The sequence below is a fragment of the Myotis davidii genome, unplaced genomic scaffold (assembly GCF_000327345.1).
Source record: "Myotis davidii unplaced genomic scaffold, ASM32734v1 scaffold1344, whole genome shotgun sequence".
Lineage (NCBI taxonomy): Eukaryota > Metazoa > Chordata > Mammalia > Chiroptera > Vespertilionidae > Myotis > Myotis davidii.
The window spans coordinates 7,904-24,912 of NW_006294772.1; the positions used below are offsets into that span (position 1 = coordinate 7,904).

At 44.0% G+C, this 17,009-nt stretch overlaps 1 protein-coding gene across 1 annotated transcript in view; it reads left to right on the forward strand.

Moving 5' to 3' along the window:
- Positions 1-17,009, forward strand: part of GLRA4 (glycine receptor alpha 4) — a 19,976-nt gene that overhangs the window by 1,012 nt on the left and 1,955 nt on the right. Inside the window, exons 2-8 of the mRNA XM_006769316.1 lie at positions 2,520-2,650; positions 2,928-2,995; positions 3,636-3,859; positions 3,971-4,053; positions 5,579-5,719; positions 8,438-8,652; positions 12,430-12,579. Of these exons, the coding sequence (XP_006769379.1) occupies positions 2,520-2,650; positions 2,928-2,995; positions 3,636-3,859; positions 3,971-4,053; positions 5,579-5,719; positions 8,438-8,652; positions 12,430-12,579 (1,012 nt within the window). The remainder of the gene's footprint in view (positions 1-2,519; positions 2,651-2,927; positions 2,996-3,635; positions 3,860-3,970; positions 4,054-5,578; positions 5,720-8,437; positions 8,653-12,429; positions 12,580-17,009) is intronic.

Here is a 17,009-nt window from a genome sequence, read left to right on the forward strand (position 1 = left end):
AAAGCAAGACAGGCCCTTAGGAAGTCTTGAATCCAATTCCTTTACTGTACATATGGAAACTAAGGCTTAGAGAAGGGATATGACCTGTCTAAGGTCACTCAGGTACCCAGGAGCAGATCAGAGTTCTCTTCTTACTCCACTGCAGGGCCTTGCATGAGCAAGATTTTCAGCTCTGCAACCTTCTTCATCTGCCAGCATTTGGGTCTTCCCAGGAATGAAAGGGAGGAAGGAGTGGCTACACACAGTGACTCTGCTCTCAGGTCCACAGACAAGGTAACCCCAGAATAAAGGGGCTAAAACAGTGATTGGAGCCCAAGACAGTGAATACCAAGGCTTGTGCCAGGGTCCTGGGGCTGAGGCTAGTAGGAGAGGTGACCTGAGAGTAGGGCTGAGGAGGGTGGCAAGGGTCTGGTTGCTCCACAGACAGGTGGCTGGTGGCCAAAAGCAGTACCTGGCTGGTGTGGACAGCCTGTGGTGAAGACATGGACTTCTGCTTACTCCTGCACCACCACCAGCCTTCTCGGATTTTCAGTCTCCTTAGGCCACCTGCTCTCGCAGGCCCTGCTTGGGGCCAAGGTAGCCTCTGTGTCAGGGTAAGGGCTTCCTCCCACTCAGGGGATTCAAGGAGGCAGGATTTTAGGTGGTCAGGGTATAGCTGCCACTGGTCTTCCCCCATTCTGGTTCCTTGGAAGCCCACCCTGACCTGCTTGCATCATTGTATTGTGGTAGATGCACTTAGTTTTGAAGTCAATAGCTCTAGGTTTGAGTTTTAACTTTACCATTTACTAGCTTTCTGATTGTGAACAAGTGGCTTCACCTTGCTGGTATTCAGTTTCATTATCTATATAATGGGGATAATAATAGTACTTATTGAGAGGATTGATGTGAGAACTAAACTAGATAAGGTGAGCAAAACATTTAGTATGGTGCCTTAGCTATTTTTGTTGTATCCATCACTGGCGGGTGTATAGACTTACTGGGAAAGAAGAGCCTGCTGGCTCAAAGGAGACTCGGACCCAGAAGAACCGCAGTAACCCTGCCTCCAGCCTCACAGTGCAGCAGTGGAGGACCTAGCTCTAGACCTGGAGCAGTGGTGATGGCAGGAGAAGCAGGAGGCAAAGGTTCCATTCAGGAGTACAGCCTGAGCTCAGGCCTTGAGCCCCAACCCTACCCTCAAGGCTTTCCTGAGGTCCTGGTCCCTCCTCTAGCTGTTGGCTGGTAAGCAGAAAAGCAGGCATGCAGAAGAGTCTTTGCTGCTCTCAGAGGGAAACTTGTCAAGGGGAAAAAAAGGGATGGCCTCTAGCCTAGGCCAAGAACACTAGCTCCTTCCTCAAAATCAAGCTGTTAGGAAGAAAAGATAGTAGTTGACCCTCTCAGCATAGCCACCTTACTAGGAGGCTTTCCTATGCTCCTAGAACCCTGCTTCCTCACCTGTTTTGTTGCCAAAGCATGTTTACCTGCCTGCAGTTGCCACAATCCTGAAATGAGTCCAGCTCAAAACAGTTTCCTGTCAGAGCAAATGCCAGAAGCCAAGCCTCCCTCTCCAGAAGCTAGGTTATAAAGCCTGAGTGGCTCAGCATGAAGGCCAAAAAACTGAAACCAACTCTCGGGGATGCTATTATCCTTGAGCCCTTCCAATCCTTTGCTAGGTCAGGTAGGCAAAATGTTGCCATGGCCACATTATTTCCAGTGAGTGGTCACTCTTCTTTGAGTGCATTCAAGGAATCTTCAGAAGGAGAAAACTGGATGAGCCTTAGATTTGAGTCCTGATCTTGTCACTCACCAGCTGTGAGATTTGGGGCAAGCCAGTCATCTTTCAATTTGTTTATTTGTTTTATATTCTACATATAAGTGAGATTATACAGCATTTGCTTTCTCTGACTGACTTATTTCATTTAGCATACTACCCTCTAGGTCCATCCATGTTGTCTCAAATGTCAAGATTTCATTCCTTTTTATTGCTGTGTTATATTCCAGTGTATGTGTCTTCTTTATCCATTCATCTATCCATGTTCACCTAGATTTCTTCCATATATTAGCTATTATAAATAATTCTGCAATAAATATAAGGCTAAATATCTCTTTCTTCAAATGACTGTTTGTTTTCTTTGGATGAATACCCAGAAGTGGGATTGATGGATCATATGGTAATTCCACTTTTAATTTTTTTTTAGGAACCTCCATACTGTTTTCCATAGTGGTTGCACAAGTTTAGAGCCCCATAAGTCTCTCCACTTTTGGAAGCCTCAGTTTTCTCATGTGTAATGGAAATAATAGTCCTCACCCCCATGACACTGAGAATGGTGAGGGTAAAAAATCTAATATATGTGAAAGCCATTTTCTAGACCTAACTGGTGAACTGCCATATTGGTTTATGGCTGTGGCACCCAGAGACGCATTCTGTCCCATCCTTCTGCCTGTAGGGAAGATCAGCCAGAGGTGATTAGGAACAGGGGAAAAAGGATCTGTGGTAAAGGCAGAATACAACTGGCCTCAGACATGTTATCTCTCCTGTCCAGGGTGGCCTTGGCAAAAGAGGAAATAGAATCTGGGACCAAGGGGTCCCAGACCATGTCGCCTTCTGATTTCCTTGACAAGCTTATGGGGCAGACATCTGGATATGATGCCAGGATTCGGCCCAATTTTAAAGGTAAGAATCATTCATTCTAAAAAAAAAACTAAAAAAAAAAAAAACACCTCCCTTTCCTCACCTTTTTGAGGACACACTGCCAAGAGAGCTCCTATTGCTTGAAATTGGAGGTACAAGACTAGCTCTTACAATTCAGAAGGAGCTTCTCCTCCCTGTTGCCCATGGGCACTGCCCTCTCCTAGCAGTGTTCTAGCCTTAAGCTCAAGGAGGGAGTCCTTGAACCTGCTCCCAGCCACATGGAATGCCCTGCCAATGTGACTGTGCTTTGCTCCCTTAGGCCCACCTGTGAATGTGACCTGCAACATCTTCATCAATAGTTTTGGCTCTGTCACTGAGACTACCATGGTAAGGTCTCTCTGTTACCCACTTCCACTCTAATGTGAATGGGTGAAGCCCTCTAGATAGCAAGCCTTCTCTCCCTCTGCTGTCCTCTTCCAGTTTCATGGTCATAGCTAAAGCTATGGTATCTGTAAAATTGGTCACTGGGAGAAATTCTTTCCCCAGTCCCTGGTTCCAGTGATAAAGGCAGACTATTCTAAGCAGCAGATGGTCCAGATTGGGAGGTAGCTTGCTGCAGAGCACAGGCTTTGGAATCAGAAAGCCTATGTTCAAATCCTGACTACCTCAAATAGCTGTGTGACCTTAGGCAGGTTACTTAAATCTCTGTCTCAGTTTCCTCATCTGTAACATGGGGGTCATTACAACACCTCCTCACAGAGTGGGTGTGAAATTTAAATGAGGTGAAACACATAAAGAAATCACTTAGCAGACAACTTGGTGCATAGTAAGTGCTTAATAAATGTCTTTTACCTTTCCATCTTTGCCATATCAGCCCAAGACAGGCTCCTTCTCCAGTGGATAAATGCCCATTACCTCTGAGATGTGATCTCAGCATTTCTATCTCATGTCCCTCCTGTCCATGTATGGCTTGCTGGGCTCCTGGAATATCACTGCCTCAGATGGACCCATATCTGCACCCTTGCAGGACTATCGGGTGAATGTCTTCTTGCGGCAGCAATGGCACGACCCACGACTGGCCTACCAAGAATATCCTGATGACTCGCTGGACCTTGACCCTTCCATGCTGGATTCTATCTGGAAACCAGACCTGTTCTTTGCCAATGAGAAAGGGGCCAACTTCCATGAGGTGACCACAGACAACAAGTTACTGCGCATCTTCAAGAATGGGAATGTGCTCTACAGCATCAGGTATGTGGGAGAGTTTGGGTCAAAAAGAAGCTAGGTGGAATCTGAGGGGTGGAAAGGGGTCTCCTGTGTTGTACTTGGCCCCAGTCACTTATTTCTTACTGTCCCTGCCAGGCTGACCCTCATTTTGTCCTGTCCAATGGACCTCAAGAACTTCCCTATGGACATCCAGACCTGCATAATGCAACTGGAGAGCTGTAAGTGTCCCTAGAGAGTCACAGAGCAAGGCCTGAGATCCCAGCTAGTTAACTCCATCTCATGATATTCCAGACAGGAAAAGGGCATCCCAGAGTGGGGAGGGACATCGCCAAGCACACACAATTCTTGACACAGATGAGACTAGAAGCCAGGGCTCACTAACACCCAACCCAGTGTGTTTTTCCATTCCCACACAATTTGCTGACCTGGCTGTTTCATGGGGCTGGGAATGGGAAGGCCCATCTTATATACAAATTTCCTTATGCTTGTTATGAGGGGCCATTTAAGGGGCACTTCCTCTGCCCAAAATACGTTCCCTCTCACAGTGCCTGAAGTAATTCTACTTCAACTCCTCCTGAGTTAAGACATTCAAGATGCCTGTAAAACTGCCAGAGTTGGCAGGGGCGGGGTATTCTTTGAATCTGAATACTTCATGAACGCAGATAACTTTTGTAGAGAGATGGAAGAGGACAGTTCTAGGCTTAGGACAGTGTCCAGGGTGGCAAAGTCAGCCAAGATCTACTCTATGGCAGAGGTTCCAGCCTGCAGGGCTGCCCCAAGTACAGAGAAGCTAAAGGACAAAGTTGAACCATCACTTATGTCCATTCCTTTGCCATCACATGGGCAAGGTGAGACTTTGAGATCAGCAGGCATCCACTCAGTCCTCAGAGAACAAGGCTCGGTAAGCTGTTTCCAGCATGTAATAAGTTTGTCAGCTAGAATGTGCCATATGTGGTCAGCTCTTTAGAGTTCATAAACCAATTTCATGACCAGGTTCCCATTACCCTCTCACAATTCTAAAAAGTAGGTAGAGCATTTTACAGAAGGGGATGGGATTTTCCTACTATGACAAGCTACTCTGGGTCAAGGCCCTACTCTGGACATTTGTGAGCCTTGGTGTTTCTGTTTCCATTTCTATCTGACATGTGTAAATATGGCCATAGATGTAACAGGAGCCTTCACAAACTTCTCTCTGTGAGCAATTTGGCATGTTCATATGTTAGCTCTCCATTTTCCTCAGTTCACGGTTCAGCTAAAAGTCTATGTTGTGCACATTATCCCACGCATAACTGTCAGGGCATAAACAGCTCTTCCTCTCTGGGGTGAGGTAGCAGAAGCCTTGGCTCTAAGGCTGGCTCTGCTTGAGACATGTGGTTGGTACACATGCTTACTCCCCTGGGTTTGAGATATGGCAAGAGGTTCCCAACTGGGTTCCTTGACATCTTTCCAACCTTTTGACCTGCTTTCTAGGTCTGCCAGAATAATTTCTCTTTGGGCCTTACTAATGCCTAAGAACTAGGTAGGAGAGAAGCTGGAAATATTTCTGATTTGTCCACTTAGATGGGCCTATGAGACAATTGACCAAGTAATCTCTTCAGAAAGGTTTCCCTTCCCCAGATGAGCATGGAGCTCCTAAAATCAGGCCTTACTCCTCATCTGTTCTTTCTGGCCAGTTCTAACCCTCACCCTACCCCTATCCAACACCCACAATCTGCAACCCTCTGCCATCTATGTCACTTTCAGTTGGCTATACCATGAATGACCTCGTGTTTGAGTGGCTGGAAGATGCTCCTGCTGTCCAAGTGGCTGAGGGGCTGACTCTGCCCCAGTTTATCTTGCGAGATGAAAAGGATCTAAGCTATTGTACCAAACACTACAACACAGGTAAAAAACCAGGGTCTTTACTGGCTGAGTCACAGGAGGGCCTCCAGAGGGGAGGAAAGGGGGCAAAGCAGCCAACTTCTAAGGAAGGTTCAGTCTATGTCAGACATAGTGTTAAGTGCTTTATATTCCTCATCTCATTATGGCAGGGGTTATCACCCCCATTTTTTCTGAAAGGGCAAACTGAGGTTCTAAGAAGTTAAATCAATTGCTCAAATCATACAGCTACTAAATGACTAATGTAGAATTCAAATTCAGATTGATCTAATTCCAAAGCCCATGTTCTTGTCCCTGTCACATGCTACAGAGCAAATGGGCCTGTGCCACTGAATGGAAGGAGTGTTCCACCTGTCTTGGGGTCAACTTCATGGGGAAGGTTGGTGAAGATACCTCTGGAAGTAGTCAATGACCTGGCTGAACCAGGAGGGAACAGGCCTCAGGGCACTTGCCAGCTTCTTTTCCACACCTCCTACTACTGCCTAACTCTCTTGGACTAGCTTGTCTTCCCAGGTGTGAAATATGGGCTAGTGGGTAGAGAGGAGCTGCCAGAGAATCTGCCCCTTGCTTCTTTCTCAATTCCCTTGGCAATTTCTCTGCTAAGACTTATGACCCTGAGATAGAGATCACAGGGTGAAGAGGAGAGATCCTAGGTACCTCCTATGGTGTGCCACCCTATGAATATGTGAGTTTCTGTGTAGGGAGTGAAGAGAGGAATGGACCATTGAATTTTTTTAAATGCTGGTGGGAGTGGAAATTGGTATAACCTTTATTGAGGGGGGAAACCTGGAAATTTGTATGTAGTCCCCTGGGGAGCCTATTCAAATGTTGATTCCTGGGCTCTCCCCTTCAGAGATTCTGGTCTGCATTTGAACAAACCATCCTGAGCACTCTGATGCAGGTGGTCCAGGGGGCATGTTTTGAGAAACTTTAGAAGCTAAAAATGTTTTCCTCTGTGTTGATCCAGGAATCCCTATTCTTTGGAATTTATTATAAGGAAATATTTTAAAATATCATATTGACTTTAGATCCCAAGAAGGCTCCTGGGTCACTGTTTATACTAGCAGAAACATGGAATTGTAGATATCCACCAATAAGAAAGAGGTTAAGTAAATTACATAATGCCTCATTACCCAGATGTTTAATAGGATACTTGCAAGTTGCTTATAGCAACAGGGGAAATTACAAGTGGAAAAGGCTTAGATTCAAAGTTGTATAAACAGAATAATATATTGTGGTAAAAGAAACAAATCAAAAGCACGTGGTTAAAAATTCTGGAAGGAAATAGCACAAAATGTTTTTAAAGTAGTATGATGTATTTAGATAAGAGCAAGAACTTTGGAGTCAGAGCAGAGCTTGAGTTCTGGCTCCACCATTTACCAGTTGGGTACCCTTGAGAAGCATAACTTGATCTCCTCAAGCCTCAGTATTTCTATCTGTAAAATGGAAAATAATGTTTTCCTGCCCTAAAGAGTTTCTATGGGATTTAAATGAGACAAACTTAGTAAAGTCAGAGTACTTAGTAGGGGCATGTCAGCTTATGAATATCATTCCTTCTCTACTTCTCACTCTTTTCTGTACTAAACAAGTATGAATTTTGTCATTACAAACAAAACTGCTATAACCAATAAAAGAAGAAAAGAAAATATGGATACCTAGCAAAGGCATGTCATGAGAAGAAGCCCAGAGTGAGGTGAGGTGGGCTGGACTAGGGGAGGAGCAGTAGGAGATCACAGCATCACACAGCATGTCAAACCCATAATCAGTCACTCATGAAATCACCAGCCTTGAGGAATAAGACAGGCCTGATAACAGCAAGCCTAAGCCAAAATAAAATAACAGTATACACATCCTCTGCTTTTTGCTTTGGTTATTCTGAACCTCTGCCTCTAAGAGAAGCTCTGAGCTAGTGTTTTCTTAGTCTCAGGGTGTGGGAAGCAAGGCAAAATAAAGATGGCTGGCAGAGAAGGCAAAGCATTGGTACATGTGCCTGGAGCTTTTGTTGGTGGACTAGAATGCTGCTGCCCAATACTCTGTAGGAACCAACCCGTTGCATGCTGTCCACAGCTGGTCTCTCTTGGACATTGTTTCCAGATGTTTGCTAGTCAGCTGCTCTCACTTGCTTAACACATGGATAGTGTTTATTTTAGTGAATCATTGTTGTTAGAGAGTTTCTAGGGTACCAGCAAGGCTTCTGAGATTTGAGTGGAATCTAAGCTCATTGCTTTCTTAATAATGACAGTAGTACCAGCTACCTATGTGCTCAACACCAAAAATAATTATCTCATTTAATTCCCACAATAGCCCAGTGATGAAGTTGATATTGTTATTACTCTGTTTTACAAGCAAGGAAACTGAAACTCAAAAAGGTTAGGTGTTTTCCCTGAGGTCACATAACTAGTAAATGGAAGATTCAGAATTCAAGCCAGGCAGTCTGTCTCTGCAGCCCTTCTGCTCTTAATCCTCTTGTAGTGATATCATGTGGAAGGCCTTCTGCTGGAAACTAAAATGCTGGGAGCAGGAGATCAAGGCCTTGATGGCTGCTCTGAGAGCTTCCTCAAAACACATTTGGCACTCCCTGGGACCATTTTGAAGACTCATTTATAGGTCCAACTGAGGAACTCAGAGGCTAGCCCTCAGAGATAAGACTGCCCCAGTCCTGCCTCTCAGGCTCAGCTGCAGGCTGGAGACCTGGGGCCTCATAACTCACCTCTTTCCTTGCAGGGAAATTCACCTGCATTGAGGTAAAGTTTCACCTGGAACGGCAGATGGGCTACTATCTGATTCAGATGTACATCCCCAGCCTACTCATCGTCATCCTGTCCTGGGTTTCCTTCTGGATCAACATGGATGCTGCACCTGCCCGTGTGGGCCTAGGCATCACGACCGTGCTCACCATGACCACTCAGAGCTCTGGCTCCCGAGCCTCTTTGCCAAAGGTGAAGAGACGTGCAATAGAACTTGCTTGCCATAGAGTTCCCTGTTTCCCATTCACCCCAAGTCCCACCTGCTCACTATTTTCCTTGGATTTAAGGTAGAGAAGAGCCATTGAGCAAGAACAAGTGGCTTCTTTCTCTTCCTCCATAACATACAGCTAACAGTGTGGAAGCTGGGGTCATGGATGCTGTCTGGCTAGGGAACAAGTAGAGATAGTGCCTGATTTACTTTGACTTTCACCAGGAAATACTAGCATGTCTAAAATCAAAAGACCCTTAGCAAGTAGGAAGTTTCCCTCCCCCATGGTACAGATGAGGACAATACAGCCCAATACAGAATGACCTTCTCAAGGTCATAGCCCATAAAAAACAAAGAAATATAAACATTTTAAACCAACAGCTGTCTCTCACTATGTCAGAAATCAGATACTATTACAAAGAGCTCTAGAGACAACGTCTGTTCTTTTGGGGTGTGGAAAAGTTGAGGTAGCAAATAGTGATTAAAATCAGTGGACTCTGCTCATCTGGGGCCCGATGATATTTTGATTATGCTAAAAGATTTGTGCTCATGGGACTGGGCTAGGATCTCCCTGCCTTGTGTCTTCATGTATGGAATTTAGAGGTCACCTCAAAGTCCTTATGGTCAGCAAGTCTCTGAAAAAATCAGGGAGAAAGCCTATCCATTCTATAAATATTTAATGAGTATATACTATGTACCAGACACTGCACTAGGCCACAGAGAAATCATGGGAAGCAAAAACAACAGAATTCCTTGTCGATTTTACAATAACATATTCCCTCTTATTCTGATTTGATGGGAACCAGGACCTGTGATCTCTCATCTCCTAGTGCTCATTCCTAATAAGTTTACTGGGGACTTAAAAAGGGAGTAATCTGGACATCCATAGTAAATTTACCAATTTGCTAAATGAGGGTGAGTAGTGGTTAAGAGGGATTAGAGTCAGGCATATTTGAGCTTAAGTCCCAGCATTATCGTTTACTAATGGTGACCTAAGGAAAATTTCTAAACCTTTCAATCTCCTCTCCTGTAATATGGGAATAAGAACATTACCTCTTCCAAAAACAAGGGTGAAAAAAATAATATTACCTCTTCTAGATGGTTATTAAAAAATAAATAAGACAATGTATTAACACAGAAGAGTGTTTGGCAAATAGTAACCACTCAATAAATGCTAGCTATTATTGTAATTATTAGTTGTCAGGGTAGAAATAACTGAGTGGTAGACCTAGAGCTAAAGCAGCTGGTTATGATCCCAATTATTTTTAAGATACCAGTAAATATTTGAGGTGGACCAACACCTTTAGGGATAATTGGTGACAAAGTTCAAATTAGTATCAAGTGTCCCAGGGGAAATTGTCAGAGATATTTTCCTATGATTATGTTTTCTAAATGGCCAGGGTTATTAAGGGGGGTCTATGATGGCCGTTTTGTGCTAATGGCCTTGCATGAAGACCAGAGGCAGAAAAGTAGTTCAGACCTAAGAACCCTGCCCTGGTTTACTGCCACAGCCATGCAAAGAGATTCTTCTATAACTCATTCTGTCTTGCCCTCTGGGTAGATTTTGATGACCTTTTTGTTGACCTATTATCCAGTAAGCAAAATATGAAGACATGTACCCCAAACAAAATAGTTTCACTGACCAGCCCCACAGAACAAGGGACTGGGTAAATCAGGGAGCTTCTGCTCATTCTTGAGTTTGTGCAATATTAAATTTGGTGGAAGCCTCAAGGAAAGAGGTGGGGCCAGGTCAGGGGCTTCTGAAAACCACGCCAATCCCACCCCAGTACAACTTTAGTGTGGAGGATGAGAGAAGCAGAGGCTCACTTTGTGAAGGAACTCGGCTGGGATAGTCATTCCTCATGTCCCCAGGAAACTACTTCTTCATTGCCATATGGGGGTTCCCAAAGGCATTGATCTCTGTCTCCTTGCCATTCTTGATGTATACAATGCCAAGTGGCTCAGTGTAGAATTGAAAGGCTAAATGGAATATTCTATCTACCAGGGACTGAAAGATTAGACCTAAAGCCACAACAGTTGGAGAAGTGACCCAATTCTCTCAAGATCCTGCAATCTAAATGGCCCATAGTTCTTGGGGTAGGTAGTAGTGAGGAGGACAAAAACAGGAAAAAGAAACCAGTACAGAAAAATACACTGCTAAACCACCCACTCATTCATCCATCTACCCATTCTTTCAAAAAATATATACTTATGTGCCAGACACTCAGCTAGGCACTGGGATTGAACAGTGGATATGATAGAAATAGTCCGTGCCATCCAAGAGTTCAGTGTAGTGAAGGAAATGGCCAGTTGTATTTGATAGATGCTAAGAAATTGTAAGTAACATGGGCACATAGAGCAGAGGCAACCAATCCAGATCGGAATGTTTAGGAAAGGCTTCCCAAAGAATGTGGTATCTGAAGTGAATAGTAGAGTAAAAGTTATTGAGGTAAGAGAGACAGGTAGATATTGTCTCCTGGGGAAACTACTGAAATAGTTCACCATGGCAGGATCATAGATTGCAAGGGGTAAGATGGAACTGAAGAAGTAGGCAGAGGTAACTAAGATGTTACACTATGGGAAGTATAGACTGTATTGTAAGGGTACTGAAGAGCTAATGAAGGGTTGGTAGCAGGGGGGTGATATGATCACATTTACATTTTGAAAACAAAACTCTAGCTACTGTTTTGAAAACAGATTGGAGATGGCAAGCATAGAGAAGTTTCCATAGCCGGGGTGAGTAGCACTCTCTGAGGACCCCTTCCTTGTTCTGCTCTCCTGTGTAGGATATGAGGCCCCAACTTGCCACTGAGCTCAATTCCTTAGCAGAGGACTCTCACAAAGACCTGGAGGAAAAACCACCATGTCAAGGGAAGAACAGGGGTGGAGGAGGAAAAGGGAGGAACTCCTAATATGATATTGAGACTTCAGCCTAGGTAAATGGCAGTGTCACCGAATCAAAAGCTCAGAACCCCTAACTCCAAGATTATGCCTTCTCACTGGGTGATCTTGGCTAAGACTTTTTCTCTTAGGCCTCAACTGTCCTCACATGTCTCATAGGGGAATAACGAACTCTGACCAATTACCACCATGGTTGTGAGAACTCTAGAAAATAAAAGAGGGGAAAAAGAAAAGGGTCAACAAATGCAACACTCATGTTGTTTGCTATTTATTGAAAGAAAAGACTCAGAATATGCCTTTGCCAGTGTTGTTCACTGGTTAGAGCATCAGCCTACACAACAAAAGGTCACAGGTTCGATTTCCAGTCAAGGGCATGTACCTGGGTTGTAGATTTGATCCCCAGCCCTTTTAACAAAAAAAAGCATCAGAAGAAGATAAGAATAAAAAGAATAATCAGAATTAGAAGTACAAAAAGAAGGAAGGAAAGAAGGAAGGAAGGAAGGAAGGAAGGAAGGAAGGAAGGAAGGAAGGAAGGAAGGACGGAGGGAGGGAGGGAAGGAAGGAAGGAAGGAAGGAAGGAAGGAAAGAAGGAAGGAAGGAAGGAAGGAAAGAAGGAAGGAAGGAGGAGGAAAGGCAGATGGAAGTGGAAGTTGAACAGTGTAGAGAGGTGAAGGATAATCTGACATAGGACTTCAGACAATGGAACATATGGTAAAAAAAAAAAAAAGCTCCTTTAAAAACCAGAAGAAATTCAAAATAAAACTGAAGAATAGCAGGTAGTTGATATGGGCTGACAACTCACTGGATAGGCCATGGAAGAACTCTAGAAAGGTTGACTGTTCTGTTGATGGATGTTACAGGTGTCCTATGTGAAGGCAATCGACATCTGGATGGCTGTGTGTCTGCTCTTCGTGTTCGCTGCCCTGCTGGAGTACGCTGCTGTGAATTTTGTCTCCTGTCAACATAAAGAATTTATGAGACTTCGAAGAAGGCAGAGGCGCCAGCACATGGTGTGTATAATTAGGGAGGGGCCAACTTCCTTTCTTCCCAGGACTCCTTTCTCCTTACCACTACTCTCACAAAATAGACCAAACCTAGGTCTGCAAGGACTAGACAGGCAATCAGAAACCCTGGATTCTAGTCCCCGTGTGGTCACAGAGAAGTTAAGTACTTTAACCCCTTTGATTCCATTTCTTTATCTGTCCATTGGAACACTAATGCCTATAGGGCAATCTACTAGAGTGATTAAGAGCATGGGCACATAAACACTGAAAAAAATGTTAGCCAGTATTAGAACCTTATCAAATTAGTTCATATGAGATTGCTTTGAGAATTAGTAATGGTTGCTCCTGGCTCTCCTTCCACCCAAGAGAAAGGTACTCCAGGTTGTCATATACTGATTAAGAATTCAATAGCTCTAGCCAGTTTGGCTCAGTGGATAGAGCATCAGCCTGCAGATTGAAGGGTCCGAAGTTGATTCTGGTCAGGGGCACATGCCCGGGTTGTGGGCTCAATCCCCAATAGGGGGCATGCAAAAGGCAGCTGATCTGGTGATTCTCTTTCATCATTGATGTTTCTGTTTCTCTCTACCTCTCCTTTCCTCTCTGAAATCAATAAAATATAATAAATAAAAGTCAATGGAAAAATATCCTCGGGTGAGGATTAACAAACAGAACAAAACAGAACAAAAGAATTCTAGTCCAGCGGAGGATTTTATAAGGGCTCTCATAGCTATGCTGTAATTGAGAAGCCATCACTTGCCTCTTCTAGCTGTTAGATTTCTTTGCCTTGATCTTCATTGGGTGCATCAGAGTTGTTGGATATGAATTGTTCTCTCTTACTCTTGCTTGCTAACCCCGTATCTTCTACAATAGAGTGATCACCTGGGGAAATTGAGTAAGGATCTTGTCGTCATGACAACGGAGGCAGTTTACCCCCATTGCCCAGACAGTAGGTGTTAGGTACGTTGTCATGGCAACAGAGGTGCCTGAGCCACTCACAGAAACAAATGCCAATGTATGTTGCTGATCTACATACTAGTCGCTTAATCATCACCCACAGAGTTCAGGTCTGTCTCATTGCTTTCTGCCTAGTATGGATGCTGAAAAGCCAGAGGGGCAAGCACATATTATCTCTGGGGAGGAGGAAGAGGGAAGGGGGGAGAAAAATGATGTTCTGAGCCCACTGTTGAAGCCACTCTAGCACTAAAGCTCCTCTCCTCCTAACACCCCACCTCCCACCTGAGCTGCTCCCGAGGTACCCCTACCATATGTCATGATGAAGGCAGGGCTCCTGTCTCATCTTCCGGTTTTTAGGAATTTATCAATTCTTGCCCTGCTTTAATCCTTTGGTTGGGACCTGGGAATTCCGCCCTCTAGTGGAATTATTCATAACTGCATCTCCTTGAGTAAGACCCATTCTTCAACAGACCTACTGGTATAAGCCCTTCCTATCCCATGCTGAAGGATAGAAAAAATATACAGACTTGGTATAAGGGCAAGAGGGTGCACTATTGTCTAATATAACTGTCCCTACCCCCTCTTTAGCTAAGTCAAACCTTCCTGCAGCTACCAAAATCCTATTGTTATAGGAATTTTGATCTTGATGCCTTCTCAATGCCTACCTTGGAAAAAAAGAGTAGACTTCCAAACAGTTCCAGATTCCTTTTTACAGCTCAATTGCATGTGTGAGTGTCCTAGCAACATAAGACTGCTGCAGTTAATGTAGAGCTACTGGTTGACACTAGCCCCACCATCTCCCCTTCACCTCTCCCTCCCCGAACTGCCCACAGCCTATCCCCTCCTACTTGTATATAGGTGGATCCTGATCTCATAATGGAGTCTGTCATAACCAGTGCTCAATTATGACAGTTATAACAGTAGCCTGGGCCCTGCTTAGGCTAATGGATCCTGCCTGAAACTGGGCTGGGCTTACTATTAATGTAAATAAAACTTGAAAATCCAAACCATTAGTCCATGGCCCACTTCAAGTTTCCTAAAGCTACTGCTATCCCAGAGGAATGGTAGCAGGGATCCTGGAAATCACTATGCTGGCTGGAAAAATTGATGCAGAGTTGATCCATTTCTGGAACCTCTCTCTGGGCCCTGCTGGAGAAGCAGCAATCTTTAGTCTGAGAGAAGCCCTTTTAAGGGAAGGAAGATAATCCATATGCTTTTCAGGGAACCCATAGCCAAGAGAATTTTAGGTGTGTTCTAGGAGCTGGCCAGCTGTTCACCCAACTCCAGGCTTAATATTGTTCTTCTCTACTCTCTCCTCAACCACCAAATTCCACTGCATGATGGTCTTCTTCCATGTCACTGTCTAAAGTAGTTTACCCTTTTCCCATATATTTCTGATTTGTCTTCCCAGCTAGTCTAAGTGTCACAGAGAAGGGTCTGTCTCTCTTGTTTTTATAACCTCACTGAAGCCTAGCACCAGGCTCTGGACACAGTACCATTTAACCCAGTTCACCAACCTTTGTAGGCTGACTGGTGGGGGCTATTTTTCAAGCTGGACAGAGAGGAAGCCTTGACATTATCAATAGAACACCTTGAGAAATGGAAGAAATTTCAAAATATTGCCAAGTCCTCTCAGGGACTTGGCCCCAGAATGCTGCTTGCCTCTGTCCCTTCCCCAGCACCCTCCTCCATTCTCCAACCTCTTCTCTTCACTTCAATACTTATCATTCAATACCTATCACCCTTTCCCATCTCCACACCTCACCTCCCACACTGTGCATTCCCTTACCAGGTTGGTTTTGGAATATCCTCCCTCTCTAGTTCCCCAGCCCTCCTCCCCTATATATAGCTACAACAAAAAATATTCTATTTCAATAACTGTGGAAGCAATAATGTGTTGTGTAAGTCTCCATTGTCCCTCCCAACACACACACACACACACACACACACACACACACACACTCCAGAATCTGGGCCTAAATAGATAATACCCAAATCCAGGACCCCCGCCCTTGGATTTCAGTCCACTTATCTTTGCTCCCCCAACTACAAATGGTAGAATACATTTTTAAAAATGTCTTAAAGCCAAGAACCACTTACTCTATATTAGCCACATTTTTTCTCCTGTGTAAAATAGCATTTTTCAGCCTTGGAAACATTTCCCTTTAAATTTACTGTGATTGCAGAAAGGGGTAAATAATTAGATCTATAGAAACAGCCATTGGATTCAATTCTCTTTCAGAGCTTTTTGCAAACATATAGTTCATGCTTGTATCTTCTTGCTGGGGGGGGGGAGGGTGAGGGGATCAAGATGAGCAGTGAGGAATGGGGGATCTGAGGAACCTGAACTGGAAAGCAAAACAGAAAATCATTTTATTTACTCCCTTATTTTTCAATTATTTGGGGGTTATTTTCTTTACCTCTGGTTCTTCATCTCTAAAATGGATGTAGCACAATCTCTCATGTAGGAATAATGTGGAAATGAATTTGAAAATACAGGTTAGGTGAGCCAGGGACTTTGGTAACTAAGGTTACATAAATAACTGAGCAGTGAGCTAAGGCTTCCCCACTGTAACAACTCAGGGCCAAAGCAAAACCACAGTTGTGAATTGTCTCTGGCCAACTATTCATACAACTATCTCCACAAAACCTGGCAAAATCAATGATTGGGTAGCAAAGCTCTCTTGTGGGCAGATTTAAGAGAGATTTTTCCCTATGCCAAAGGTGCTACCCTTTCTAGAGGCTGAGAGCATGAAGACATTGTGCGGAGGTGGGGCAAGGAGTAATTTTTTTCTGGCAAGGACTTGTAACTGAGTAAGATCTGCCTCCATGTGAACAAATCCATTCCCTGTCCTATATTCTGAAGAATGTGGCTCATCATATGATTCATTTATTCAACTGCTATCCACTGGATGCCTACTAGATGCCATATACTGTGCTAGGCATGGGGGACACAGCAGTTAACAGGACTAATGCTTTTTCCCAAGTTGGTACCAGGAGCCCATAGGAAGCAGGAAAAGAAATGGGATCTGTTGTCAAATCTCTGCTTTGAGCTTGCCTTTCCCTGATGCCTGATGATAAGCTAGGCCTTCTAGTGATATAATAATTAAAGGTTATTGGGACCCAACAGACCAACATATCATCTATGAAGCCACTTTACAATATGTTATCACAACTTCAGAGGTCCCATTATAAGAACCCTATGATGTCCTTCTAATTGCACGGCATGTGTAAAAATCTACTCTATTCACATCTCAAGAGAAAGAAACTCAGTTACCTACAAGGGAATACCCATACGACTGTCAGCTGATTTCTCAATAGAAACTTTGCAGGCCAGAAGGGAGTGGCAAGAAATATTCAAAGTGATGAATACCAAGAACCTACAACCAAGATTACTTTATCCAGCAAAGCTAACATTCAGAACTGAAGGTCAGATAAAGAGCTTCACAGATAAGGAAAAGCTAAAGGAGTTCATCACCACC